Source organism: Lagopus leucura, unplaced genomic scaffold (genome assembly GCF_019238085.1).
Source record: "Lagopus leucura isolate 7727_CA_CO unplaced genomic scaffold, USGS_WTPT01 Super-Scaffold_73, whole genome shotgun sequence".
In the NCBI taxonomy this organism is placed as follows: Eukaryota; Metazoa; Chordata; class Aves; order Galliformes; family Phasianidae; genus Lagopus; species Lagopus leucura.
In genome coordinates, this window is record NW_024962252.1 from 82,416,342 (window position 1) to 82,443,595 (window position 27,254).

Genomic DNA, 27,254 nt, shown 5'->3' on the forward strand with positions numbered 1-27,254 from the left:
ATGCGCTCGGAGGCGGCGCCGCAGCCCGGCGGCCTGGAGAGGTTCGCCAGTCCCGGCAAGGGCCGGGGCCTGCGGGCTCTGAGGCGCTACGCCGTGGGAGAGCTGCTCTTCAGCTGCCCGGCCTACACCGCCGTGCTGACCGTCAGCGAGCGCGGCGGCCACTGCGACGGCTGCTTCGCCAGGTGGGGCTGCGGGCCGGGCCGGGGAGCGGGGTCTGGGAGCAGGGGTTCTGCGGGTGCGGGCCCAGCGAGTGGCGGCTGCGGGAGGAGCCCTGCGGGCAGCGCTGAGTCGGGAAAGCTGCCCGCACCGTGCGTTCGTCGGCTGCGGGGAGGTTGCGGCGTGGAATTGGGTTCCCTCGCTTGAGAGCCCGGGAAATTGAGGGGGAAAAGGTTCGGCTGTTTTTGCAGTCGCTTAAATGCGCGCGCGGCTTCTTGCGAGAGGTTTAATTGCATCCGTGTCGGTTTGTAGCGCTGAAGTATTCACCCGTTTTCATGAGGTTGTGACAGGGGAGGAAGGGCCCGTGGTTGCCAGACAACTACGTTGCATTTCCGTGGTGCACACGGCCTGTCTGGATACTACTTCTTCAACCAAAGCCTCGGTCTTCCTGTGTTGTGAGGAAGGCTGAGGGCAGGCAGCGCGAGCTGGGCTCCTTCCGCAGGGCGCTTCCAGAGCGGCACGCCCTGACCGCAGGCCTCGTGCCTGGCATCCCACGGCTCATCGCTCTGGCAGTTGCAGAATCACAGAATCGTAGGAGCTGGAAGGGACCTGTGCTGATCGTCGAGTCCAGCCCCCCTGTTGTGTGCCAGCTGCCCTCCTGCCTCTCTGCGAGGCTGCTGAGGCACTTTAGAGTTATTATTAGAAAGTTATCATCCCTGGAGTTTTGTGTGTGGTTTTTTTTTTTTTTGTTTCTTCTTGTGCATAACCATAAATTGCCTTCTGTTGAAGAATCTGTCTATCACACCCAGATTTCTCTCGGTATGGGATCACAGAATCATAGGGGTTGGGAGGGGCATCTGGAGATCATCCAGTTCAATTCCCCTGCCAAAGCAAGCTCCCCAGAGTAGGTTACACAGGAAGGCATCCAGGCGGGTCTTGTATATCTCCAGAGAAGGAGACTCCACAGCCTCCCTGGGATACTTTCCATTCTCTGTTGTCATCAAGTAATATTGTAGTGATAATAGTGACCTAAAAATATTTGGGTCTCTCTCATAGAATAACTTCTAACAGTCGTCGGGATCAGCCTATTTAAATGCTGCTTTTTCTCCATGCTGTCTTCTGCTATGGAGTTCTAGGGCTGCACAGTGATCAAGGGAAATACACTGAATGTGCCATAGTAGTTACCATGCAGGAGACCAAAAGCTATTTCACACCAGAGTGATGGGGTTTTGCTAGAAGGGAAAAAATCTCACTGAAGTACCTGGATCTGCCATTTCTCAGAAAACATTTTGTATGTGCTCCCCATTTCAGCAACACCGAACTAGAAACAAAACTAGTACATACTACAAAAAAGGGCTTGATTTGCAACTATATTTGCTTAAACTGCAGTGTTTGGAAGGTTGTGGGTAATGTCTTAGTAAGAGAAACTTAGGTGTGCCGTTGTAAAAATGAGACTAGAAAGGCACATTTGCATCTGATGATATTTGTTACTTTAAATATGCAGCTGTACTCAAGGGGCATGCTGTCAGCAAGCAGAATGCTGTTGGTAGCCTGACACACTCGTGTTTCACCGTCAGCTTTGCAAGAACGATCAGGGGATGTTGACACTCTCAAGGCCTTATGGACCCCCAGTGCCAGAGACCTCTGCAAAATGCCCTTCATTGTTGTATTCTATGCAGACAGTCACTCTTGTTTTACTCCAGTGTACATCTTATAATTATTACCACACTTTTAGACAAATTTTGTTGCAACTTGTACTGGGGAAAGTGTGTAGGTGTAGGTGTTTTAAAGCATTTGGTACCACCGAGGGATCCCTATTGCTGTCACCAAAATGTCATGTTGAGTAACATATGCTGTTTTGGTGATAGGACCTGCTACAGCACACGCACCTTGAAGCAGAAAAGGATCTTCATTTTGTCAGATCCCTCTGTTGGGATATATACAGATTAAACAGAGAGTGCAAGCCTTAGGTAAGCTTAGGATACACAGCTATCCAGCAGATGCTGGACAGCAGGACAGAAAGAAGCTGTGTGGTGACAGGAGGTGGAAGAGTATTTAGTAATTTGGTGTTGAGAGGTGATTACTCACAAAACAATGATCGTGCTTACTGAAGCAGACAGAGAAGCAATGGAACTGAAAAAGCAGAAGCAAAAGGCTAGGAATGGTGAGCAGGTATATAGAGCAACGGGGAAGTTCTGAAAGCAAGGAGAAGTTAGCAATCAGCATGCAGCTTGTAGTGCCAAAAAATGAAATTGTCTGTCAAGCAGCATAGAATAAAACATTCCCAAACCCTGTAATTTAGGACAACAGAGTGCTTTTGCATAATAACGGTTGTTAAGAAAAACTTCCTTTTCAAACTCTAAACAAGTCAGAATAGCATCTGCCATCTGAAGTCGGGGTTCAAGCTGAACTTACAGTGTTCTGAGGAAATATGAAATGCTGTGCAGTGCTCTTCTCAGATGAGCTGTAGGGTTACTAGATTAGCCCCCCGTAAGAGATTCATACCTATTAGTGATAAAGGATACATTTGTATTGCGTTGAGCTTTACAGAATAGAATAACTGCCTGTTTTCTTTTAAAGGAAAGAAGGACTGTCCAAGTGTGGAAGATGTAAGCAGGCCTTTTACTGCAATGTGGAATGTCAGGTACGGTAATACAGTATGTGTGGGGGATGCTCACATCCATTTATTGTTTGTCATTGATAGCCTCTAATTTTAACTGTGGTTAATAGTAGCCCAGTCAATTTCAGCATCCCGCAGATGCTGACCATGAAATCGTGCATTGAACAATTACAGGATTTGGACATGGTCTGCACAAGTCTTTCAAGATCGGTAGCTCCAGGGCTTGGTACCACTGAGACTTTGATTAGAGCTGCCTGTCAGCCCACTAATTATGTCTGTATTACTTCTTTTTTAGAGCACAAACCAGATAAATTGACATTATCTCACTAAACTGTTAGAAGAGTTTGTGTCTAAGGAAAAAGTTAAATAATTAAAAAACTATTTTAAGTGCTTTTCTTGCTTTTCTTTTTTTTTTTCTTTATATACTATTGTTCTTTTAAAGCCTCCTAGAATAGAATATAAACAAGTCTACAACAAAGTAGAGCAGTGTGAAGGCATCCAAAACATTTGCATGCAGTTTTAATTACAGTTTTCATCTCAATATTGGAATAGGCATCTTTAAAAAAAAAAAAAATTAAAAATCCCAAATCTAGTATCTAAGGTGCTTTTATTTCAAGCATGCATCTTATTCTTCTACTGGGCTAGAGGCAAACTTTAGCTTATCCTCCTCTAGTTCTTCTGTTGCTTCCACTGGCTTTCAGCTTTCCTGCAACATCATGGAGAATTGTGGGTGAATTGCATGGCTTTTTGGCTTGGCAGTTGGACTCAAAATGCTTAGAAGATTTAATTTTTCAATGATGTTTTTAGTAGAGAGAATATTGAGACACTGATAGCAGTTGCACTGGGAAGAAATAAAATGCCATATAAGCATCTTTAAAGCTCTTGAGAGAAGTCTGAAAGAGTTTTAATGACAGTGTTGTGAAAACCCAGGATTCATTCATGAGAAATGCTTATTTGGAAGAAGTGCTTCCACATGTCATTATTTCTTAATAAGCCCTTAACTATGTGAGGAAAGGAAATACTTGAACAAAGCAATTTGTTGGTTGATCAGCACTTTATATCTGAGATTCTAAGTTTCTTGTCTTTCTTTATGAAGCTCACAATGGTTTATATAGCATATAACTGTCATTGCAAGGCTTACTGAAGTTGGAAATCTCCCAGTTTGTGCCAGGAAAAACAGCAAGTTGATAACCAGGGTGGGTGGAAGTAGTAGGACTTAGTTCTGCTGGCCTGCAGTCCTTTGCTTTTACCTCCAAGCCCCTCCTTCAGTCCTTCCCTCAGCAGCTTTTGCTGATAAGTTTACACATTAAGAACAAAGAGGCTTCTTTCCTCTCTCCCCCCTGTATAGTCTTGTCCATGTTTTGCTTTCTTACCTTTCTTTTTCTTTGTGGTCAGAAAACTATTTTTATAGTAGAACATCTGCCAGGGAGATAAAACTGAACTGAAACTGGCCATCCTTAAAACTACAGGTCAAGATGCTCAGCTGAAGTCTGTCTGATAAGTTAATGAATTAAAAGCTTTTCTGTCTGTTGGTGTATATTATGATGCTTCAGATACAAAAACATCTGATGATGTTCAGCAGGGAAATGTAGTGCTGAGGTGTGAGTGGCAGACAAAGTTTTGCAGTGCTGTAGAGGCTGATTTTTTTAGGCCTCACTTCATATGTTCTCACACTGGGCCTGCTGCAGTTCCCGTATGTGTCTGTCAATTTATTTGGTCTTGCTTTCCTTTCCAGCCCCTGATCCAGTTCCCCTTTTAAAAGGGTTTGAGAGTTGCAGCTGATTCGTACCAATTCTGCTCTTCGCTGTTGGCTCCTCGAAGCACAGGCCTGTTATTATAGTAGTGGCTTTCAGACCCCATCTGCAGCTGTTCAGGTCTTGACTTCTTAAATTATAATAATTTTAGTCAAACAGCAGGAGACCTGTGCTTATCTTTTCTCTTCAGAAATTAGCTGCTGAAACACTCTAAAGGGAAATATTTTAAGGGGGTTATGTGGGTGCAACTGTGGAACCGGTGAACTTGAACCAGCTACTAGAGCTCCTCTCTCTGTTGCTACACAGAGCTATTATTTATCCCAGACAGAGTGGAGATCAGCTAGCCAAAGTGCAGAAAGAGATGTTTTTGTCAGGACTTTCCATATTTGAAATATACTTTATGCAAAATATTTAGGGGTTATTCTTGACATGTCATGCTAAAAAGTGTTGTAGTTGGTATTTCTAGAATAAGGGAAACATATTTTTAGTTGTAGATCTGGAGTTAGCATCAAGCAGATGTGCTTTAAATGGGACCGTGCAGAAATTTTCCAATCTGCTTTGCTTCTAAACTGTGGAAGAAATAGGAAATTCTTGCTGTAACAGTTCTGTGCAAGAAGAATCTGATGCTAGAAGACCCTGTTTAAGCCTTTGGAAAGCCTGTGTTATCTCTTTGATAAATGTCTCTTGTCAACATTTGAACATTATCCTGTGGAAGTCCAATACCCTCTCTGGCTCAGCATTCAGTAAACTATAGTAGTGAAGGATGTGTGAAGTTCCTGCTTTTGCTGCTTGATGAAGGGCTGTGTCTGAGAACTTTACTGGATAATGCAGGCATCAGAAGATGCTTCACTGAAGTTCAGTTAGGGACTTGAATAATATTTGAGCATAACTGGGTCCAAAGAAGTGGGCTTTTCTCTTCTGATGGTTTGTCAAGCATTTCTGTCTACTGTTTGTGTTTTGTTTTGACCAAGTGAAATATAACAAAGTTTACATCCTGCAGAGAAATCCTGTGTTTGGAAGAAAGGAAGTTTGGACGTGGTTAGTGGGCATGGTGGTGGTGGAGTTGTGGTTGGAGTTGATCTTAGTGGTCTTTTCCAGCATTAATGATTCTATGATTCCAAGTGCCAGGATGCTTTTCTGGGTTTGAGTCTTATTCTGGGTATGAGGTGTATTTATTTATTTTTAATGCTGAGCTATATGTCAGTGTCCTGGACAGTGAAACTGCTTTGAAGGACTTGATGAAGAAGACCATTTCCATGCTTTGATGTGAAAAGCATGAGCTTTCAAGGACTTCCGTTCCAAAAATGTTGTCACACACTCCTAAATGAAGGGAAAAGTACTGTGAATGTATGGAAAATAGGAAGAAAATATTATTAATGTAACATCAGGGATTCAGCTAGAACAATGCTACCTGTTATAATTCAAACTGCTTAGAAAAAAAGCATGGAGAAGAATGCAAAACACAGTCCTGCTGAGAACGCAGGGGAAACTGCTGTCCCAGTGTTTCCATCCCAGATATTACTCAGTCATCAGTGCTCTCTCTCCTTGTAGCATTTCAGGCTTTTATCTCATTTCACACTATTCAGCCATATCTTGTCCCTTTAACCTCCTTACTAGTTCATATAACCCAGTGTGATTCTGCCTGGAGAAAGATTTTAATTAGCTGTGTGTAAAGAATAAAGAGAGCAAACGGACTTTTAAAAACACTGCTTTGAGACATGCATGTGATTTTGCATTTGATTTTTGTTTTTTCAGGTAATCTCTTGTTTATTTACCCTGGTGTATGAAAGCTGCCATACAAAACTCTAGGCTCTGTTTTCTTTGCTTCTTGCACCCCAGAAGCAAGTCTGAAGCATGAGTATGCAAGAAAAGAATGGAAGTGAAATGAGGTCCCACCTTTGTACATCTTTATGGTATTGGTCTTTGTTTAGGAATCCACTGGGTATCAGGAATTTTCCAGAGAGAGGTCTTGGGGCACACATAGGAAATAAGCCTCTACGGGGGATGCACTTCATAGTGTGACAGCTGTAGGACAGTTGAGAGCATAATTTCACATGACATGATTACAGTGTAATATCCTATTTTAGTTTGCCTGGTCTGTATGGCCATGTCCTCTTAGAACAGCCACACTTGAGCTTATTTCAGGGAGCTTGCATGCTGTTATTGTTTTGTTTCTTTTTTTGAGGTGGGGAATATATTGAGATATGAAGGACGTTGAAGCTGACCTTGTGAGGGGTTGAATCATCTTGCAGTGTCGTATGGCTTGAAGTCCTACATGAGGCTAGGGCAGGCGTTCACCTTCTTGTCCTAATACAATGAATTCCGAAAGCTCCACACATTCAGGGCAATTAAATTACACATTTCAGTAGAGGAAGGTTTTGGTGGACCAACTCTGGAATTAGAGGTATCAGCTTTTGTTTTGATCTGCATAAACTTTATGTAAGTGGGACAGCCAAGGCAGGATGCACTGCTCTGCACTTTTTAGGTTATCGTAAGTGGCTTCTGGCTATTACTTCCCCTAATAAATTAATCTTTCTGTAGTTCTGCTGCTTGCACGTGAGTGTTTTAGATAACCTAGGATGCCTCAAACAGCTCTTAATATCTGTGTTTAGGCAGCTGAGTGAAATCCAGTCTTTCTTCTGCTTCTGCTGCTCAGCCTCTCTGATAGGTTATTGTTTGTTTGTATTTTTTTTTTTCTGAATGACTAAGTAAGCTAACACGAGGTATCTGTCACTGTGCACAGTAAACATTACAAGTTTACTGGAGGCTGCAAGAAGCTTTTAAAGTTTTCATTTTCAGTAAATTATATGTTTGTTGTGGTTTCTTTCTTCAGCTTTCTTCAGTTTTCCACTAGTTTAAATCTGGTCTGAAACCAAAAATGGGTGCTCCCTATGCAAGCAGAGGACTACAGGGCTGTTCTAATGCACTGTACATGTGTCTGGGGGGGAGATACGTAAATAAATAATTGTGCACTGCATGAATATAGAAGAATATTTCCATACCTGATGAAAGAAATGAAGTGTGATGTAGTTTGGGAACAGCCCGTGCCAGGCTCTGTATGCCATTGCACAGCGTTAATTTGATTCTGTGCTAATCTTTGAAAGTTTCTGTTGGTTTGGAGGAGCCTGTAGACTGCAAAAAGCCAGTAGCTTGTGCCATCCCTCCCTGGTTTCATTGTATGCTGAACTAGGAGTATGCTGTATGTTCTGAGATGTATTTGTCTTTATTAGTGTGTTTTTGTTGCCTAGCTGTAGTCTTATCCCACAACAAATAAGGAAAAAATCTGATGATTCTCTTCAGCAAGCCTGGTTCTGACCTTACATATAGTCCTTCTTGGTGATTGTGAATCCATTGACTTCAGACATTACTCCTGATTACACCAGGGTCATGTCATAATGAGGGGCCAAGGTATTAAATGGAAATGAACCCAATAAAGCCATCAAGCTTAGACCTACTCTGTCCTCACGTGCTTCATCTGAACAATAAGAACTGGTGGTTTATAAATCATGTTGTCTGTTTGCTTCTTCACCATTTAGTTCTTTTTTTTTTTTTTTTTCCATTGAATAAATGAAGATGTTCTGACCTTAACTTATCCCTTGTGAATTTGTTTTAAAAAAGCAGGATAGCTGCAGCCCTCCAATGTGACTCGAGCTTTTGTTCGGAATTAGTGAGCGTCATCTTATTTTTTTAAAGGAAACACATTTCACTTGACCTCTAGGGTCTGCCTGGACTTGTTGTATCCTCATTTTCATCAGTTTATCTTCACGGCTAATTTTTAAAAATATTTTTCTACATTTGCAGAAGGAAGACTGGCCAATGCATAAGCTAGAATGTTCCGCCATGTGTGCTTTTGGGCAGAGCTGGAATCCCTCGGAGACAGTGAGGCTAACGGCGAGGATCCTTGCCAAACAGGTGAGCAGAAAACTGGACTTGGGAGGTATGTTCCTATGCTGTGTGCCAGGGAGGACAGGAAAGCGAGAATTGACCTGCAGTAACTGTCCCAGCAAAGCACAGGCATTCTGGCTTCCTGTGAACAGATGGGTGTAATGCAATGTGTGAACAGCTGAATGAATGGATCATCAAACCTCTGTAGTAGTGTCAGCAGCATCGTGGTAGTCTAGCTGAAGACTTAGGGGAAGACAGTAAAATTATAGTGAGTCTTTAAGCTGTCTAGCTGTATCTTGTGGCCCAGGTAGTGTTGAATGGAGTCTGGAGAAGTTTACCAATAAGACTGACAATGTATGCAGTGTTTCAGAGTCTGTTCTGGTAGATTTGAACTCGTTACACGTGTGGGCTAGCACCATGCCTATGCTATTGTTAGAGAAAAGAGAATGAGACCTGATATGTACGGTTAAATTCTGAGGAATGCTTCTAGTTGCCTGCTGTACTGTTTTTTTCAGCTTATAACTGTGTAGCACTGCCCAGAGTCAAGAACACCTCTGGGGTACTCACATATTGGTGTTTACGATTACTGGAGTTAGCTGGTGAAAAACAGATTGAAAGAACCTTGATCTTTGGTGAGAAGGAATGTCAGTAGTGAGGACGTAAGATTGCAATGTCAACCACGTTTCAGTGTTCCTTACCATATGGAAACTGAGGGCAACACACATGCTAACAGAGACAGGAAAGGTTATTACGCTGTGTCTCTTTGCAGAGCTCTAAACTCTCTGCAAAAACAAATCCTCTTTTAAGCATATTTGTGTGATTGAGGTCTGCTTATGTGGCAAGGGCAACCTGGATACCGTATGGAGTGAGGATTTTGGTGGCCCGCTGGGAAGGTAGCTGCTATAGTTGCTGTGTGTGTGAATGTATGTGTGTGACTTAATTAAAGTACGGCTTGGTGCTGATCCACAAACAAATTCGGATGTTTAATGACAAAAAGTCATTGGAATAAATTTGTGCTTTTATTGCTTACGAGGAGGGGGGAGAACCCTCCATGTCATATAAAAGCTAAATATGCAAACCATGGTCCCTGAACCTCAGCTGCTGGGCCACCTGCAAAGCCATATTTAATGGCCAAGATTACAAAGAAGTGGCCTTAGGCCAACAATGGAGCATTGCTTTTGAACTCTGTCAACAGTCAGTTTATTCACTTTCCTCAAAGCGAAGCCCGGCTCCTGCCTGCTTGCTATTGTTAGCAGCTTTCTGGGTGTCTAGAACAAAGCAAATGACATATTTAAAATACCGTTCAGTTTATGTATATAAATTTGATAAAAGTTGATGTTTGGTTGCCTAACTTGATGCAGAGAAAATATTTCTATGGTTTAACTAAGCGCAGTCAATTTAAGTCATTGCTGTTTGACTTTTATAAATTTCATATGCATGCTTTTATTTGATTTACAGGTGAGAGTCCTCAGCTTATAACAGCATAAACAAAACAGCCTACTTATAAAACACTAAAATATTTTCTTCTTGTTTCTCTTTTCCCCCCTTATTGCTAGAAAATTCACCCTGAGAGAACACAGTCAGAGAAGCTGCTTGCTGTGAAAGAATTTGAATCACGTAAGTAAAAACAGGGGAGTTGTTTGTGTTTGCTTTACACCTTGCTCCCCTCCATCAACACTTTTTGGAGTGTCTTTTCGTTTTTTTCTTTTTTGAATAAAGAATAAAGAGAGAAAGCTGTGGTACCTAGCATTTTGAAAGTCTAGTGCTATTATTTCTTCTTTTTTTTTTTTTTTTCCTGGTTGCTTGTAGGGTTGTGAAACAAGGGTGAAAACCTAGACAGAATTAATGATGTAGCATACATCCATCTCATGGCTTTTCTGGTACTCTGCTGTCTTTTGAGAATTGTAAGGTTGTAAAATTAAAATAGCTGGTATTTGTTACCAGAAGGCATAAAATCAGAGACAGCATAGTTGCTTGATGGTGACAGTGACTAAGGGGCTAATTGCAGAACCCTCTGGACTGTGCTTCACTATCTGTCACTGCCAGTCAAATCTGACATGTTATATGTGATTGTGTTGAAATTCCATGTCCTAAATGCTCCAAAATAATCCGAGGAAGGATATGAGGCAATGGCTTGCGTTTAACTGCAAGGCTACTCTTTACATCCTGTGAGGCAGAGTTAGAAACTGAGCAACTAGGGGACTAATATCTGTCCTGGCATTTCCACTGGTCTGTCATTTCTCTTTCTTGGTGCTGGAGGCAATATACAAGGAGGCAATAGGTTTATATATTCACATTTCTCACTGATTGGAAACTGAAGTTTCCAAAACCCTTTGTAAAATGCTGAATAAATGCAGCCAGTGCTAGAAGTTGAGGTAGCAAGGTAACCAAAACCATCAGAATTAGGATTTAATTTACTTCCTGGATGAAAGCTATCACAGGTCTTTGGACAACTGGGGAAGTAAAGGGGAAAAATGCCAACATTTGACCTTTTGTAAGGCAAGGCTAATTTTTGAAGATAGGTTATAAGTTTGAGGTCAAGGAAGACAGATAAGTGCTGAAATAATTTCTGTATATTCTTCTATTTGCAATGTGTTTTCAATAATGTATTACTTTGGGAGCTGAAAGGCAGATGTGTTTTGGGTTTTATTTTTTTCCAGTTGCAATGTCTCCCTGATCCCCTAGGAGCCCTTATTTTGTTTCTTCTTTGGTAGTAAGATTCTGTCCTATTATTTCTGCCTTGTTGATTCTCCTCTTACCACACCTTCATCGTGCTCACCAGTAGCCTTGCTCTTTGTAACAACTTACACAGGAGAGGAAAAGGCACCTGAATTCTAGCTCAAAGTTGAAAATCTATTTCTGGCTTGTCCTAATTATCATCAAATTATTGCATTTCATTTCTCCCAATGTTTTTGTGAGTCTCCTGTCACTCACATCTGCTCTGACAAATGCTTATTCCATTGTTGTGCATTCTTTTTCAGAATGTTTTTCTCTACTGTGATTTTGTAGAGGGGAAACTGATGAGTTGCTGTCACTCTCTTAGAACAGGAAAGAGCAGATGGCATTGCTATAGTGAGAAAGAGGATTAGGAAAAACTTTGCAGAATTCTGCTCCTGAAGACTGAAAGGGCTTAAGGGAGGGAAAGAATCAAGAGTATAGTGTCAGTGATCCAGCTCAGTTTGCATGGATCAAGCACCTGAAGGTCCTGTGGGCCACAGCTTCTCCTACTACTTGTCAACGCCCTGAGGGTACATCTCTGAGCAAACCCTGAGGGGAGTACAGTTGGTAGGTGAGGCCAGGACACTTTGCCTGATGTTCTTGCCATCTCTTGTTATCCTCATGTACCAGCAGATGAAACCCACCTCTGTGAATTGCCCTGTAGCTCCCAGAGATATGGGCGTTTCCAGGCGCTGCTGCATGCCAAAGCAGGTCCCTGCAGTAGGTCAAAGTGTGTTGCTTCCCAGGCAACCTTATATTATGCTCCTCTAACTGCAAAGGGAGCCGTGGTGACTAGCCCCAGTGTTAACATCAGACTTTGTGAAGTCACTGTCACACATGGCTGCAAGTAGTCAGGGCGTCTGCTGGGAAAGACCATGTATTTTGAGAGCAATAATTTTGAGAGCAAAAATAAGTAGTATTCCTTATCTGACTGGTTGATACTGATGAAGATTAAGTCTGTATGAGGGACTTACACTCTGTAAAGCATATTTGAAGAAATGTTTTATCTAAAAGCATTTTGTACTACAGCAGGCAGAACCAGATAGCTCATAAAGTCATCTTAAACAGCTGAGGACAGTTAGCTGCAGTAGATACGCTTCTAGAGAGATGGCTTGTCTGCTTGCTAGGGCTAACAAATGCCTATTAAACAGTGTAACCTTTCTTCCAGCAAAGATAATTTTTTGTCCGTTTACCACTTGACGTAAAGATGTTTAGAAAGTGATTTTTAATCCTGCATGTTCTTGTAGTATAAGTGTGGCCTTGGCAGAAGAAGCATTATCTTTATGGAAGAGCAGACGCTTTTGTGCTACTTCCGAGTAGCTGTTCCATGAGGGGTTTCTGTTTAAGTCCAGGCTTGTTTAACTTAAGCCTAACTGAAGTTCACTGAGGAGTGTTCCTCTTACTGAAATGGAATGTATTCTTTGTCCACAGACCTTGACAAACTAGACAATGAAAAGAGAGAGCTGATTCAGAACGACATTGCTGCTCTTCATCACTTTTATTCAAAGCACATGGAGTACCCTGACAATGCTGCTCTTGTAGTTCTCTTTGCACAAGTAAGTTGGTTAGAATGTAGTCTGCTTAGGTGGATGGTACTGTAGGAGGAGTTCAGCCTTTGTGAAAGGGGCAAAATCTTACTGGTGATGGAAGTGATAGCTCTTTGCTTATCTTGAGGAGAGCTGAGTGTGCTTGATGGCAAAGGTGCACTTCCTTGGCCAGAAGTGGCTGGACGCTCTCCATTTCAGTAGTGAGGGAGAGATTCTTATCTTCAGATTTTTTGCAAAGTGCTTCTCAAACACTGAAGAAAATGGGAAACAGCCTATAATAGACTCTGTCCAAGTTAGGCCTTGGGCCAAGCATTAGTGCAGCTGTTGGTGGGCGTACAAAGAGAGCTACTTGCCTTCAAAGGATCTCAACAGCAGAGTATAAGAAAGAGCAGCCTGATATTTTATTTGACCTATGGCTTTTAAATGCAATCAATTAGTTTTGTCATCTAGAGAGATGAAGGCAAGGCAGGATCTCTTGTTAGATCACTTCTAGAATATGTCACCTCTCTTCTCTCACCTGATTTTCATACACATCAAATGTGTTGTCATGGATGAAATAATGCAGAAATGGAATGCTGAAAGAACCCTTATGGTTTTTTTTCTTCTTTTTCTCCTGTACTTCAAAACAAGCTAGTTTTAAACTTCTGAGTAAAAAGTTTGATTTTGAGCTATGAATAAATGTCTGATGCAGTGAAAGCTGAAATGGCACCTCCCTCTTCATGTAGCCAGTAGTGTATCAGTAAGGAGACACTGTTACTATTGCCTTAATACAGGCACTGTTACATTGTAGAGGAATGATTCTTCAGCGTATGCGGCATCTGTTCTTCATTCAGTTGTTTCTAACTGTGCATTTCCCTTCAGTAAAAAGTTTTTCTATTTTAAAGACTTGACAATATGACTTGTTGGAGGGATATTTTAAAGAAATCTGTACATCCAGTTTCTTGCATTGTTTCTGTATAGTTTTACTGGAGTGTAGCTAGAATCCCCCAAAGAAAGTTATTTTGTATAATAATTTTTTTTTCATGCCCTTTCCTGAATGCTTCAGATGACTACTGTGAGCAGTTGACTCCATGAATTGCTATTCTATTCAATCTTCCCTCTGGATGCCTAATGTCACCTGTAGGTGTCAAATGAATTCATCTTAATTGTAAGACAGTTATCTTCAACTGTAAACATTGGTATTTTTGTAATTGAAAACTCCAGAGATCATCTGGAAGTTCCAGAAGGGTATTTTACAGGATACAACTTTTTGAGGTTTTGGCTCCATTATGCATCATTCTGGAAAAAGCAGAGGTCGGTCTGTACTTGATGCATACAAACACACTTTCTAATGATTAGTTAACCTGAGCTAAAAGCTAAAAGATAAGGTGCTGTGCCTTTGTTTTGCTTCAATAGTTTCTCTGGCTTTGCGTTTTTACTTTGCTTCTCCATTTGTTCTTTCTCTCTGTAGCTGAGGGCAGCTGTTTGGCAATAGAATACCTCAGACTCCTTGCTCAGTGCTTTTTGGGGTTTGGCCTGGTGTAGCTCCTTTCCACCTCAGATAAGGCACAATTATCTTTAAGAATGGAGCAAAGATTTTTGTTCAAAGCATCCTAGTCCTTCAACGCTTTCTTCCCCAGCTGTAGGTATCATTCTACTCTCTTTTGTCCCTCTGGAGCATAACTGTTGAGACTATCACTCTACCTCCTCAGTCTCATCTCATTGTACTCCTCGGTTTCTCTCTTCTTTCAAGTTCTGGTGTCCCATCCTTTCCTGTGCCTTACTTTGCACCTTCTCTGTTCCACCATTGGGAACAACTTTGGTGTCTCCTTTTCTTGCTCAAGTCTCTTTACTCTCTCCTTGTTTCCTTTTTTAGTCATGCACTCCTCTGGGAAAACAGTGCTATCTCATCCCTTCTATTTGCTCCTCATGTGTCATTTGTGGTATGATGCATTCAAGAAGTGGGTTGTCTCTGGCTTAGTGCAGGGGAATTGATGATAACTCACTACATATTTTTAAATATTTTCCTGTGATTCAGATCCATCAAGCTGTTCTCTATGTCAGCCTTTGTAGCCTTATGTTCTTACTTGCTGTTGATATAATCTTTCTCTTCTATTGCTTTTGTATTTAGCAATTACATTTTGGTTTTGGTTCAGGTATGCTCATATGTTGGCTATTGCTCATCAGAGCCTTTGGATGCTAACTTGCTAAAACAGAGAAATAAAGAACAAATAAATTCACCAAAAATACTGGAAAGTGAATCAGAGATGCAAGACACTTAGCTATGAACTCATCCTGAACAATTCATAACTGAGGGGTGGCTTTGGAAACCGTTTGTGCATTTCTGAAATCTAGTCCAAGCTGCATTCCAGCCTGTGGGGCATCAGTAGTGTTTGTTGTCGCCTCCTGCCCTTCCAGAGCACGCACTTACACTGTGCTTGATTGAATGCTCTTGTGCCCATTATAGCTTCAGCTGGACTTCGTTATGTGACTGTAGTTCTTTCAGTGTTTTTCTGGCACTTCTGTGAGGATTTTAAGGATTTTAGGGGAGAGGCTGGTGAATGAGGCTAGGATTCTCTGGGCTGGCATGTATGTGACTTGCAGTAAAAATGGAATAAAGTATTCGTTTGAGGTACAGCTAGGTCACTTAAGTCAGACAGAGTTGAAAGTCTGGAAACATTCCTTTGAGCTTAGTGAGAATAAAACAGGAGAAGGTTTTAAAACCTGTTTGAACCTATAAGAAATATATCTGAATAAGTTTTTTAGTCTCTGATTAAATCACTATTATGCTTCCTCAAGCATTCTGTTCTTTTTCTGTCCTCTTCTATGCCTATATGAGGTTCTAGTCTATTCCTATGTTCTTCATGTCTGCTTCAGCTGTAGCTCATACTTGCAGCCTTTGACCAGCTGACATCCTCAGTGTGCCACATTTCAGTAACACATGCTCCTTCAAAGCTCTGCAGTGCCCCAGCCTGGCTGAGTTTGCTGCTACTCATCCCTGTGTTGTTCCTTGCATGCAAGTTCTGTTTCAGCCCGTTGTTGGCAATGACCAATTGAGATCTCCTTGCCCTGTTGTTACACGTGATGTTTGCAGTGGTCTGCTTTGTTGGACACACTTTGTGGTGCTTTGTTCAAGCCTCGTTTCCCTTGATTGGCATTTTGAGGTGTAATCCCTTTGGTGCTGTGTCCTGAGCAGAAGCAAGTATTGGAATGACAGTTCTTTGTAGTCCTTCACGTTCCTTTGGAGATGGATTTTGTCCTCACTTCACTGTTTGAGATGTCATGTAATTTCTCCATGAATACAACTGACATGTAAAGAAAACTGTAAGCAAATGGTGGCTGTTAACTTTTAAGTATGAGAATGTGATGTAAGTTGACCAGAATGTGAGTTAATCTCTTTCTCTTTTTTCTTAGGTTAACTGCAATGGTTTCACGATTGAAGATGAAGAACTGTCTCATTTGGGATCAGCCATATTTCCTGAGTAGGTTAAGTTTAATATTTAAAAAAAAAATAAGAACAACTTATTTAAAAACAAACAAAGGCTCTTTCGCATGTTTAGAAGTAGGCCTGTATTGAAAGAAATTAAATCAAAGAGTTAGTATTAATTTGTCATGTTTAAAATATGTTAACTAATTCAATCTGCCAGTGATTTGCAGCAGTTCTGCTTGTAAATCTAGTAAACTTTGTAAAATTGTACTTGGAATCTGTTTTGAAGTCCTGTAGTTCTGGCTGTGAACTATACACAGGTTGGTAGGAGACAGACTTACTTGGCTAGCAGGTTCTGGACGGGGACATCAAGTAATGATCAAAGCTAAATGAAAAGGATTGTAAGTTTATTGCTTTATCCACAGGTTTCTGCATTGCTTGGGTATAATGCTTCACCTGATGCTAGCAAAAAACCATCCCTTCTACCTTTGTTCCTTTGCAAGGCATAAATCTTTTTCATAACTTCTTTCAGCCTCCTCAGATGTTTTATAAACTGCCATGCTTTATGTTGCTTCAACAGTGGGAAAAAATATGTGCAACCTCCTCAGCTTTACAAACAAACTGCAGATGTTAGTCATTAACTGCAGTTTGTGGATTGGGAGGTACAGCTCTCTGTGAGGCTGTGTAACTTTTTTCCCTTTAAGTCTGTACTTCCCATTCTGCCTCTGTTCTTTGCAAACTCCACACTGCAAGTGCTATCAGCTCTACTTATCTTAGCTTCCCTGTGAGGTGTGGATTAGTGGTAATTATGTCAAAGCAATTTCAAATGTCCTGGTGCCCTGTTAGAGAAGGGTTTGATTGCTGTATACAGATCCATGCTTCAGGAGGGCTGGAGTGTTTATTTCTTATCCCTGGAGGCCATGAAATCTTGGCCAGGAACAGGGTCATGGTGGGAAGAGAATAATATGAAACCAGGATCACTTGGAATCAAGTGCAACACCATTCTTTGTTTGTCAATGATTATTATTTCAATAGCTCTGAAGAGAAAGAATTAAAATTCAACATTTTATCTTAAATAAGCAGCAAATTGCACTTCCTGGCTTAGTATGAGAGGAAAGTATTTTTCAATAGCAGTCTTGAGCTTTTTTGTGTAACTTGTGTGCTGGTATATCAGAGATCTCCTTCTTCCCACTTTAAGCATGGAAGCTGTTTATCTTTGCAAGAAGTGAGATAAAATTTTAACACTGATCTTAAATGTGTCTAGCAACTGCATTTGTTTGTTTCCTTGTAGCTAAGTGGGTTTCTCTTTCTTTCTTCTCAGAGGAAAATGGTCTGTTTCTTACAAATAGCTGAATAGGTTGTTGGAAGTTAAGGTGTGCAAATACCCTGTCAGCTGTACTGTTGCACTCTAAGAATGGGAAAATAACTTGCCTAGTCTGGCTATAATAAGATACTACAGTGATTCATTAAAATGGCCATTTTCCATATTGATAGGATAAATTAAAACACAACAGATTTTCCCCAGGTTACCTTCATATTAAGCCTCACTAAGAGCAGTTTGTAGAGGAAGACTGACTTGGTCTTTTCAGGCTTGTTTGTTGTGTGAAGTTTTGCTTAACTTTCTGCCTGTTGCTTTTGGTGGAGAGGGAAAAAGGTTCACTTTTGTGCTTTTACAGTGTTGCACTGATGAACCATAGCTGTTGCCCAAATGTGATCGTAACTTACAAAGGGACAGTGGCTGAAGTAAGAGCTGTGAAAGAGATTGAGCCTGGAGAAGAGGTAGGTATACTGCTTGAATGTATCCCACTTTCAGACTTTGTTCCAATTAGATGACAGTTTAATAATAAGGGGGGAAGGATCTCTTGTTTCTCAGAGAAGCCTGAGATGTAGTTTTATGGTGGTGCAGGAAGGCTGAAGTGATTCTAGGAGGCGGTATCCTATTTTGTGTTAAAACAAGGGATGGGCACCTGCATCAGTCGCTGCATGTCTGCTGGCCTCCGTCTCAATTTATCCATCTGTAAAAGGAGGCTTAATTTGCTGATGTTTGGCTGGTGCTTTGAAATTCCAGGATCAAAGAAAATTATTACTGCTGTAATAGCTCCCAGTATAATAGTAATGGAAGTGAAGCCAGAATAAACAAGGTAAATGGGAACAGATAAGTTCTCTTACTTCTGTTTCAGTCCCATGTGTTGTGGATGCTCTGTCCAGTCATATCACTCAGCAGAGTTTAGCTGTGTAATCACAAAAGAGCTAGAATATGTTTTTAGTTGGAGCAAAGCTGAACAGTGATGGATAAACTAAGGCCCTGGTAAACTTTCTCAGTCAAGTAATGAACTTGGCAGCAAATCTTCAGCTGCAGAGCTTATTTTTACTTTAATAAAATTATTATTATTATTTTTTTATTTTAAAATTAAGAATATGTAAGTTAGGCAGACTTGGGAAAATTGTTCCTGTATCTACAGGGGATGAAAATACTCCGGGGATGGAGTTTGTGTGGAGGTTCATTGTGGGTCATTTGCCCACAAGGTTAATTTAGCCTTCAAGGTTAATGCTGATCAAAACAAATTCAGATTTGACTTTGACAACTCCAGCTGATTTCTGAAGTGTGTAATAGTAATTTTGGAGAAGGTGATAGGGGTGGTTTTCCTGGATTGCAGCTGTTCACCATTGTGGACTGAGTGACTTCAGTTGCTGGGACAGAGGTAATGCAGGTGAGCAACTTCTCAGTGTGCTGTTTATTATGATCTCACTGTGGTGTTGTTGGCAGTCACTACAGATGCACTGTGGTAACGAACAGAATAATCAGTTTTGGAATTTTCCCATGGAGTCTCAGGCATTTTGGAGAGCACTAAGAGGTGGAAGTGAGGAGCATTCTACTTTGCTGACATCTTCTTTTGGTTAAACAGTGTTTTCGAAGCTGCATCGCTTCTATAGGACCTCACTGCTTTTGTGCAGTCAGTCTCTCTTCTGACGTTTAAGAATTTTACAGAAGTGGACCAGTGATTTTATTTGGGCCCAGCGCAGTCTTACGGCCTATGTCTCCACCTTCAGATTCAATATAGGCATTGCATCAGAAGTCCAAGTGGTTGCTGTAAATGCTATTCCTGCGTTTTACATGCTTGGAAGGGAGGAGGGGAGTGTGGGAGAAGCTGTGAGATAACAGAGAAAGATTGGGAGCGTATGTAACATCAAATTACATGTGCATTTTACTTTGAAATAACTGAAGATGAGGAAATGAAACTAAAAGTCTTTCTTGGTCTGCAGAGTTATCAACTGCATCCCCTATGGCGTATTTCTTGAGGGAGATGTCATTTAAAAAACAACACTACAGCCAGTTGAAGGGTTTCTTTTCTGGTGATCATTGAAATAAAGGGAAAATTTAGAACAGTGCATGTGAAAGGCTTTTAAAGTGATCAAAAGTAGATTTCTTTAAGTGTTGCCACTGAAGTAAATTTGACGTTCATCTTCCTAGAACTGGAGCACTGGGCCTTCTTCTCAGAGATCTAAAGGTCTTCTCCTAAGTTTCTAAAGTGGCTGTTGTTGTCCCAGTTTTACTCAGTTTTCAGAAGGAAAAATTTGAGACTCCAGCCTCCAAAAAACCAGGCCACTGTGATTTATACCAGGCTGGATACCTGAAGTCATTATTTTACTTCTGAAAAGTCGGCATCTCTTTGTAGTCTTGACAGGAGTCTGATATTTATGGTGTTGTAGTTTCCTTATCCACACCTGAATCTTCCTCTCCTGGATCTAAGCCAGCGTAATATGTGAGGGAAATTCCATACTGAATAGGAAAGGAAACACTTCTTTGTCAGGTTGTGTTCACAAAAGACAACTCCCAATGCTTCTGAGAGGTTTGGAATGTGAGGGGAGAGGCAGTTGATATGGCTGCAGGGATTCATGAATTGGGTCAGTCATACTAAATATGATTTCCAGAACTGGTAGCAACAAATACGTGTATTTGTACTGCTTTTCATTGACTATTCTGTTTTTGCTGCCTAGGTTTTTACCAGCTATATTGACCTGTTGTATCCCACAGAAGACAGGAATGACAGGTTAAGAGACTCCTATTTTTTCACTTGTGATTGCAGGGAGTGCACTACGAAGGAAAAGGTAATAACGGGATTAAATTGGCATGAAATGATTCTGAGTGTCAGGACACTTACCCAGCTCCCTAGATGTGATATTCTATCTGATTTAATTAAATGTTGGAAAGTAGGGTAATAGAGAGAGGGCTTGTGTTTTGTTTTTCTGCCTGTAAGACTTTCTTATACTCATTCTTTCCTGGCGTTTCAATTATGACGCATCACAAAATTTCCAGGTGGATGCTCATTTAAAGTTGATCTACAAAGTGAAGACAAAAACTTTGTTAGAAGTAGGTAATTATGCTGTGTCTACGCTACCTGGCCAAAAGAATTTAGATCAGAACTGAGTTTTGTAACTGTGTGTTTTCTGACTCAGTGAGCCTTGGTTGGGGCATTTTTGGGGATCCTGTTCTGGCATGGAGTTCTGCCATAGTCCCTGGTTAGGACATCTCTGTCAATTCTACGTGTATGATTTTGCTGGATTATTTGGAGACCCAGCAGAATTTGTGAAATGGGATTTCCTGCAAACAGCATCATATCATTCTTGTCACTGACAGGACAGTGTTGGGTCACAGGCCAGATGTACTTTCGTTGGACATCACTTGGTGCCTTTCAAAGGACAAAGGCAAATGTGCAGACAGTGTTCCTTAAAACAGGGTGTTAGTTACTTTGAACAAAAGCATTTGTCATGGGAGGGAAAGGCAGCTGAACTCAGCAGATATCAACAACAGCTGTTCCTGTTCTGCCAGTTGGTTGATTGTCCTTCAGTGTAGGTCCTAGGAGAACTAAGCTTCTTGCAGCAATTCTGTCATTCTAGTCAAGATAGATCTGACTGGCATAATTCATGATCCTCAAGTTCTAGATCATTTCCTCTCTGCATTTTCACAGAAGTGCCCATTTAAGAGCTGCTACCCAAAGTGACCAGCCATCTCCTTTCCTCTACATAGTGTGTTTTGTAATTTTTTTCAAAATACTACTCAGTATTCTCATTTGAGGCCATTTTGTTGACACTGAAGTTGTGTTTTCTCCCACAGTTACCTCAATCATTTTGCCACTGAATTAATAGTAGCCAGGATTTCACTGTGATTTCTAGTAACTTGCTGCTCATGGAATCACCTGTCACTCAGCCTCCTTCACTGCTGGGAAGACTTCTCTGTATTTAGCTGACAGTTGAAATCATGAGGGTTAAAAGAAATCTAGCAACAGTGTGAGGTTTAAACAGTAAAAGATTATCTCCAGATTGCAGCTGACTCTTCATGAAGTAATAAGTTAGATAAAAAGATAAGAATAAAGGGAGCTGTCCAGCAGAAAGCCATTTTGTTGTATATAACAAAACGTGTGGAAATACATTTTTGTTTGTAATTATGAAGGCTACTTTTCTCATTTAATATCATTCTGTTTTCCACTGAGCTATCACATGGAGGAAGGCCTAAGGTATTTGGGCTTTTCTAGCCTTAAAGCTAAATATATTTTAATCCCTAATCTCTCAAAAGCAGTAAAATTTTCTATGTAAAGCTGCTTTCATCACAAAATCGAAAAGCTCTTGGATCTTTCAGAAGAATGTACCTCGTGTAAGTAGAGGATGGCAGATGAACTGGGAGGCAGAGGATTCTAGGATTCCCAGCCACGGTTTTAGAGAAAATTGCAGGTGCACATTCTACCCTTGTTTCTACATTCTTCGACAAGCTTAAGTCTCCATCTGTGTCTTTTTATTAATTTTGTGCAGCAGATGCACCTTTTTTTGTAGGGCTTGGAACCCGCGTTCATGACATCCATTGTGTTTCCTTCAGGATAAAGAGAAACTGAAAATCCGCAAGCTGAATGATCCTCCATCAGCAGAGGCGGTACGAGACATGATCAAATATGCCAGGAACGTGATAGAGGAATTCAGACGAGCCAAACACTACAAATATATCCTTTGTCTCACCTTGTCTCCACTGGCTTGGTCCGCAGCCTAAAGCTTACGTGCTGACTTGCTTCAGAAGTACCTGGAGGAGAAGTACTATGACCTAGAAGTTAAACATACCTCTGTCCTTGTCATGCCTGGAGAGTTCTCTTGTCTCTTCTGGAGACGAGAGGCAGTTTGGCATTGCAAGTGTGGGGCTGTGGGACCCTGTATTTGTTGGTTCCTTGCAGTTGTCAGTTTCTAATAGCACGCCATACATTCTCTGCAGAACAAGCCAGAGCCTGGAATGAGCACAACGTTGTGTTTTTTAGTGTGCAGTAATGTTCCCTGGTTATGAGGGACTGCATGTGAGGCTGCAGCTATTGTTTGTGGTCACTAGCCTACCTGTCCTGACTGGAGGGATGGGACAAAAATGAAAGATGCACTGGGCCAGAAGCAGACCTGATTGAGTAACCACTGCACAGGGAATCTCACTGCTCCTTCATCTGACAGTTCACTGGAGCAGCAGTGGCTCAGGAAAGCAGATTTCTTTGTTGCTTTTTTAAATGTGAAGGTTACATTTGTAGAAAATCTGGGTAGGAGGGGGAATAATCTCATGAGCAGTGCCTCTGAGCATGGAATACCTCACAAAGTAGCACAAAAGCATTGATGCCCTTCGAGAGAAAAAAGACTTTTCAGAGCCATTCTGAATAAGATTAAGGCTTTTTTTTTTTTTCCTGACATTATCTGGTAGCTGTCTGATCAGAAACTGTGCATTGGGTTCCTTGACTTCTGCATACCTCCCAGTGAATTACTGGAGATCTGTGAGCTCAGCCTGGATAAGATGGGTGCAGTGTTTGAAGACAGCAATGTCTACATGTTACATATGATGTACCAGGCCATGGGTGTCTGTCTGTACGTGCAGGATTGGGAAGGTGCACTGCGTTATGGGCAAAAAATTATCAGACCATACAGGTAAATATGAGACCTTTTTTTTTTTTTTTTCCCTTAATGCTCCAATTCAGTAATCTGAATAACTAAAACAAGTCTGAGCAGAGATTGCTTCTCTGAGTACTTAATGTACAAACGCACTACCTGTGACATCACTGCTTGAAATGGAGTGCTTGCATTCAACAGTTTGTTACTATCAGAGTGTGACATACAGTACACAGCTTCAGTCTGAAGTCCATGCTTTGAGTTTTAGAATACGTTTATCCCACCACGGGTGCTGTGCTAATTCTGGTTGTTTTTGTTTTTAATATTCTCCTACTAAGAAGACTTCACTAAAACAGAGCTTTAAAGTGTGCCTGCAGTCCATTTTTGTGTAAGGTCATGGAGGCAAAGCCGGGTATTACTGCCAGCTTCCCACCCCGTCCCAGCTCCTTCTCTCAGCAGCAACTGCAGGAGCAGGGCAGGGCTGAGCAGCAGAGGGAGCTGGAGCTGAGCTTAAAGGTGCCCCACGATCCTGCTCTCCACACCGCCCTAGAGCTTCAGGCAGGGGAGAGCGGGCAGACTGCAGCCCTGTGTGGAGCAAGTCAGCACATAACCTCTGTAGGAAACAATTAGTATTTTCCCCAATACTTTTTTTGTATTTTTACAGCAGTGGTCTTATTCTCTAGAGCCAGCCAGTTACACACTGCATGTGATCCTGCCAGTGGGTCTCCCAAGCAGATTCTCATCTTTGAGCCTTGACTCTCCTGCCAGCTGGGAGGAGCACGAGTGGAGCTCTCCCTTTGGAGCAGATGCCAACGTCAAGTCACAGATCGCTTGGCAGAGAACAGTGATACAGAGAACGAGCCAGTGCTTTCTCCCTGGGGACTCTGTACTATTTATCTTCCCTGGGACTTGCCCGGCTCTTCTGGCTCCAAGCCTGGCATTCCAGGTCAGCTCTGCTGAACTGAGCTCCGTCAGCTCAGTGAGAAGCAAGTGCGGGGCTGATAAGTGCTGCATACCTTGTTGAGGGACCCCAGCTTTCCATTAAAGACTGACCGTTATGGGATAAGCAGAGTTATTTCTGCAGAGGGTGAAAAATGGTAACAACGCAGTCATTTTCTGTAGCTGGAGAGATGAAAACCAATGACAGAAAGTCACTGCCATCTGACAGCTGTTCAGAGGCATACGGTAGCTTCAGTTCAGTTCCCAATGCCAGGCAGCGCCATCCTAGAAAAAAACTGGCACTGGCTCTTGGCAGTACAGCAGAGGGGCTGAGCAGTAAATGGGCAGGGGCAGGAGAGGCAGAGCAGGGGGCAGGGGGGAGCTCTGGGTCTGCTATGATTGATAAAGTCTATTTTCTTTCTCCTTTGCAGTAAGCATTATCCCTCCTACTCACTGAACGTTGCCTCCATGTGGCTGAAATTAGGGAGACTGTACGTGGCACTGGAGAACAGACCAGCTGGAGAGAAAGCCCTGAAGAAGGTATTTCCTGATTTCTTCATTAATAATAACAATTCAGGCATAGAGTCATTGGAACGTGACATGCTACTGTTGGTAAGCCTGGCTTGGTGAAAAAGGCAGCATTTGTTAAGATGTTTGGTTACAGGAATTTTGGCTTAGTTGCACTCTGGGTCTGTTCTGTATTAAAAGGAGCCTTATTTTTTCACAGTGGACTTCCACTGTTACACATCTTCACTGAGCTGGAGCTGTGCTAGTGCAATTGGAGCAGAACTTCAGCTTCTCCTTACTTGCAGGGTAAGGACAGAAAAAAACACTTGGTTCTTATGAAAGGCACACAGTGCTTCACTGATGCCTGTGATTTCTGTATCCAAGTTAAACTAGGTATGCTTTTGGTGGTTATTTGTTCTGGAACCAATTGATTTTTAAATAGCTGAAGGGAATTCAATGCATATGGTAATGCTCAAATTGGCAAATACAGCATTAGATTTTACATTTTTCTTTGCCCTTTTTTATAAGTCTGTTCCTTGTTCTTTAAGTTTTTATTCCTTTATTTTTTTTACTATTCTGTTTCATGCTTCTTGACTTTCTTCCCCTACTGTCGTTGGACAAGTGTTTATTTTTGTTTCCTAAGTATCAGTGATTACTGCAGTATATAACAGCTCGGTGTGGAATGTCACGGATTTTTTTTTGGTTCTTTTACATTTTTGGATGCTGGCAATTTTTTAGCCAGCAACAGCAAATCTGTACAGCCATGGTGGAGGATGGTGCAGGAATATGCACTCTCAAATGTATCCATCAGCTGATTCAAAATTAGCGTAGGTTTTTCTTCATAGAATGGCCTGGGTTGAAAAGGACCACAATGATCATCTACTTTCAACCCCCCTGCTATGTGCAGGGTCTTCACTGCGGTGCTTCAGCTCTGACTAAAACTGGGGTTGGTGCCACTGTGAACACGGGCTGGGGAGTGGGGGAGCTGTAGGTAGAGTGGTTGGCATAGTTAGCTTCCTAACACAAACATTTTCTTATGACTCATTTCCAAAAGCTGCCTGCAGGGACTGCCCAAAGTTATCCCAGCCCCTGAGGTTTAGAATTCAGTGGAAAAACAAAACCATTGTTCTCTGTCACTTTCCAGAAGCTCATCCAGAAGGCTGTCACTTCTTTAGGGGCAGGAGGGGGATGGAGTCATTTCTCACTGCAGCTGAGATAGAGCCTAAGGCTCCCGTTGTATCAACTTAACTAATAGAAGAGCATAATTCCACAGAATTTCCTGAGGGGAAAATGACTAAATGTTGTTACTTTCAGGGTGCTGCAGTTCTTTGCTTCATCTTACCACTGTGGTCTTTAAATATTCTCAGATGCTCCAAATTTACTCTTTTCAGTCCTGTCTGCTGTTGTGTCATCTTACACATGCCTGGGGCACTGCTATCCTTTTCTCAAGTGGAAATCTTCCTCCTGTAAGCCACTCTGTAGTGCAATGTGGATATTGGCTGGAGGTTGCAGGGCATTGGGTTTGGCTGTCCAGAATGTTCAGTGGTAGGAACAGAGCCATCTGTAGGTGAAGTGGCAGGGAGTCTGGCACAGCAGAGCCTCAAGCTGAAGAGATCTGGTTTTCACTTCAAAAGCTGCTTCCTTCCTAAAGCATTGGTGGCCCTGGAACCAGGGAAGGGTTTACAGAATCAGGTCTGATATACCTTTTATCAACTTCTGCACTAGCCTAGCCACTAACTTGTGGCTCTGGCAGCTGAAGGATGAATTGGTAGGAATAGATCTTCCGTCTGATACTGGTTAAGTATACTGCCAGAATATTACCCACCCCACATGCAGTTCTCTGTCCTGGAGCTGGTTGCATTCAAAGTAATTTTGTCAGGAATATAATTTTGAAAGGTGCTTTGGGATCCTGTAGGATGAAAGAAGTATTATATGAATGTAAAAACCTTTATTACTTAGTTTTGAATTTCATTTCGTTTCCTACTGGGTTTGTGACTACAAGGGGACAGAATGTAGCTAGAGGTGTCAGACTGCTTCAAACCTCTAAAGAGAGTATTTATAGCCTAGTGTTATATATGAATCAATTGTGTGAATACTTTTTTTTTTCTCTCTTCATAGGCAATTGCCATCATGGAAGTAGCACACGGGAAAGATCATCCATACATTTCAGAGATCAAAAAGGAATTAGAGGACCACTGAGCCTTTGAATCTATGCAATCCTTCAAACCTTTATTTAAAAAGCCTTGTTATGGAAACCTTCAGGAGTGCTTTGAAAAGCGGTAGAGTATGAACACAGTTCTGTCCTATAATTGGAATGACAAACACACGTAGGGTTTGCAAAATGTTTCTAGCCTCTACAAATCTACAGTTGCCTTTTTTGTTGTTTGTTTTTGAAGGAAACAGCCATGATTACTTAGAGGATAAGCCTCTTGACTGCTCGTGCAAAAATGGCCAATTTTTCTTTAAGGATTTTAATGTGCATCTTATTAGTGTAAAATAAAGTGGTCTTGGCCTCTCTTGATTCCATTTGTACACTTCCACGACTGCAAATAGTTTGACGTTTTCTCCTAAGTGGTCTCCTTTAATCTGTCCAATTATGAGCAAAACTCATATGGTTTTTATTGTTATTGTGGTTTAGTATCCAGTTTCTCTTTTCACAAATCATTTTTGCTTGCAGTGACTTAGCTGAGAGAAAGGAGAAAAAGGGCCGATGAATTCTGTGCGTCGTATAGGAAAGCCACCACCTTTCCCTCAGCAGTTCAGCTGCAGGTCCATCACTGCTCCTAGCAGGTAGGAATTTGTCACTGTAAGTACCTGGA

At 41.6% G+C, this 27,254-nt stretch overlaps 1 protein-coding gene across 1 annotated transcript; it reads left to right on the plus strand.

Moving 5' to 3' along the window:
* On the plus strand, positions 1–26,956 carry SMYD2 (SET and MYND domain containing 2). The gene is made up of 12 exons (XM_042862240.1): positions 1–182; positions 2,737–2,800; positions 8,332–8,442; positions 9,972–10,032; positions 12,565–12,689; positions 16,074–16,141; positions 17,763–17,865; positions 20,086–20,196; positions 21,959–22,079; positions 22,854–23,028; positions 24,360–24,468; positions 26,554–26,956. The coding sequence occupies exons 1-12, from the start codon at positions 1–3 to the stop codon at positions 26,632–26,634; spliced, it is 1,311 nt and encodes a 436-aa protein (XP_042718174.1). The 3' UTR covers positions 26,635–26,956.
* Positions 26,957–27,254: the final 298 nt, after the last annotated feature.

Coding starts and splice junctions, on each gene's coding strand:
- SMYD2 (XM_042862240.1), top strand. CDS start 1: ATGCGCTCGGAGGCGGCGCCGCAGCCCGGCGGCCTGGAGAGGTTCGCC. Junction 10,033..12,564: donor TGTGAAAGAATTTGAATCAC/GTAAGTAAAAAC, acceptor CTTTGTCCACAG/ACCTTGACAAACTAGACAAT. Junction 22,080..22,853: donor ACGAGCCAAACACTACAAAT/ATATCCTTTGTC, acceptor ACTTCTGCATAC/CTCCCAGTGAATTACTGGAG.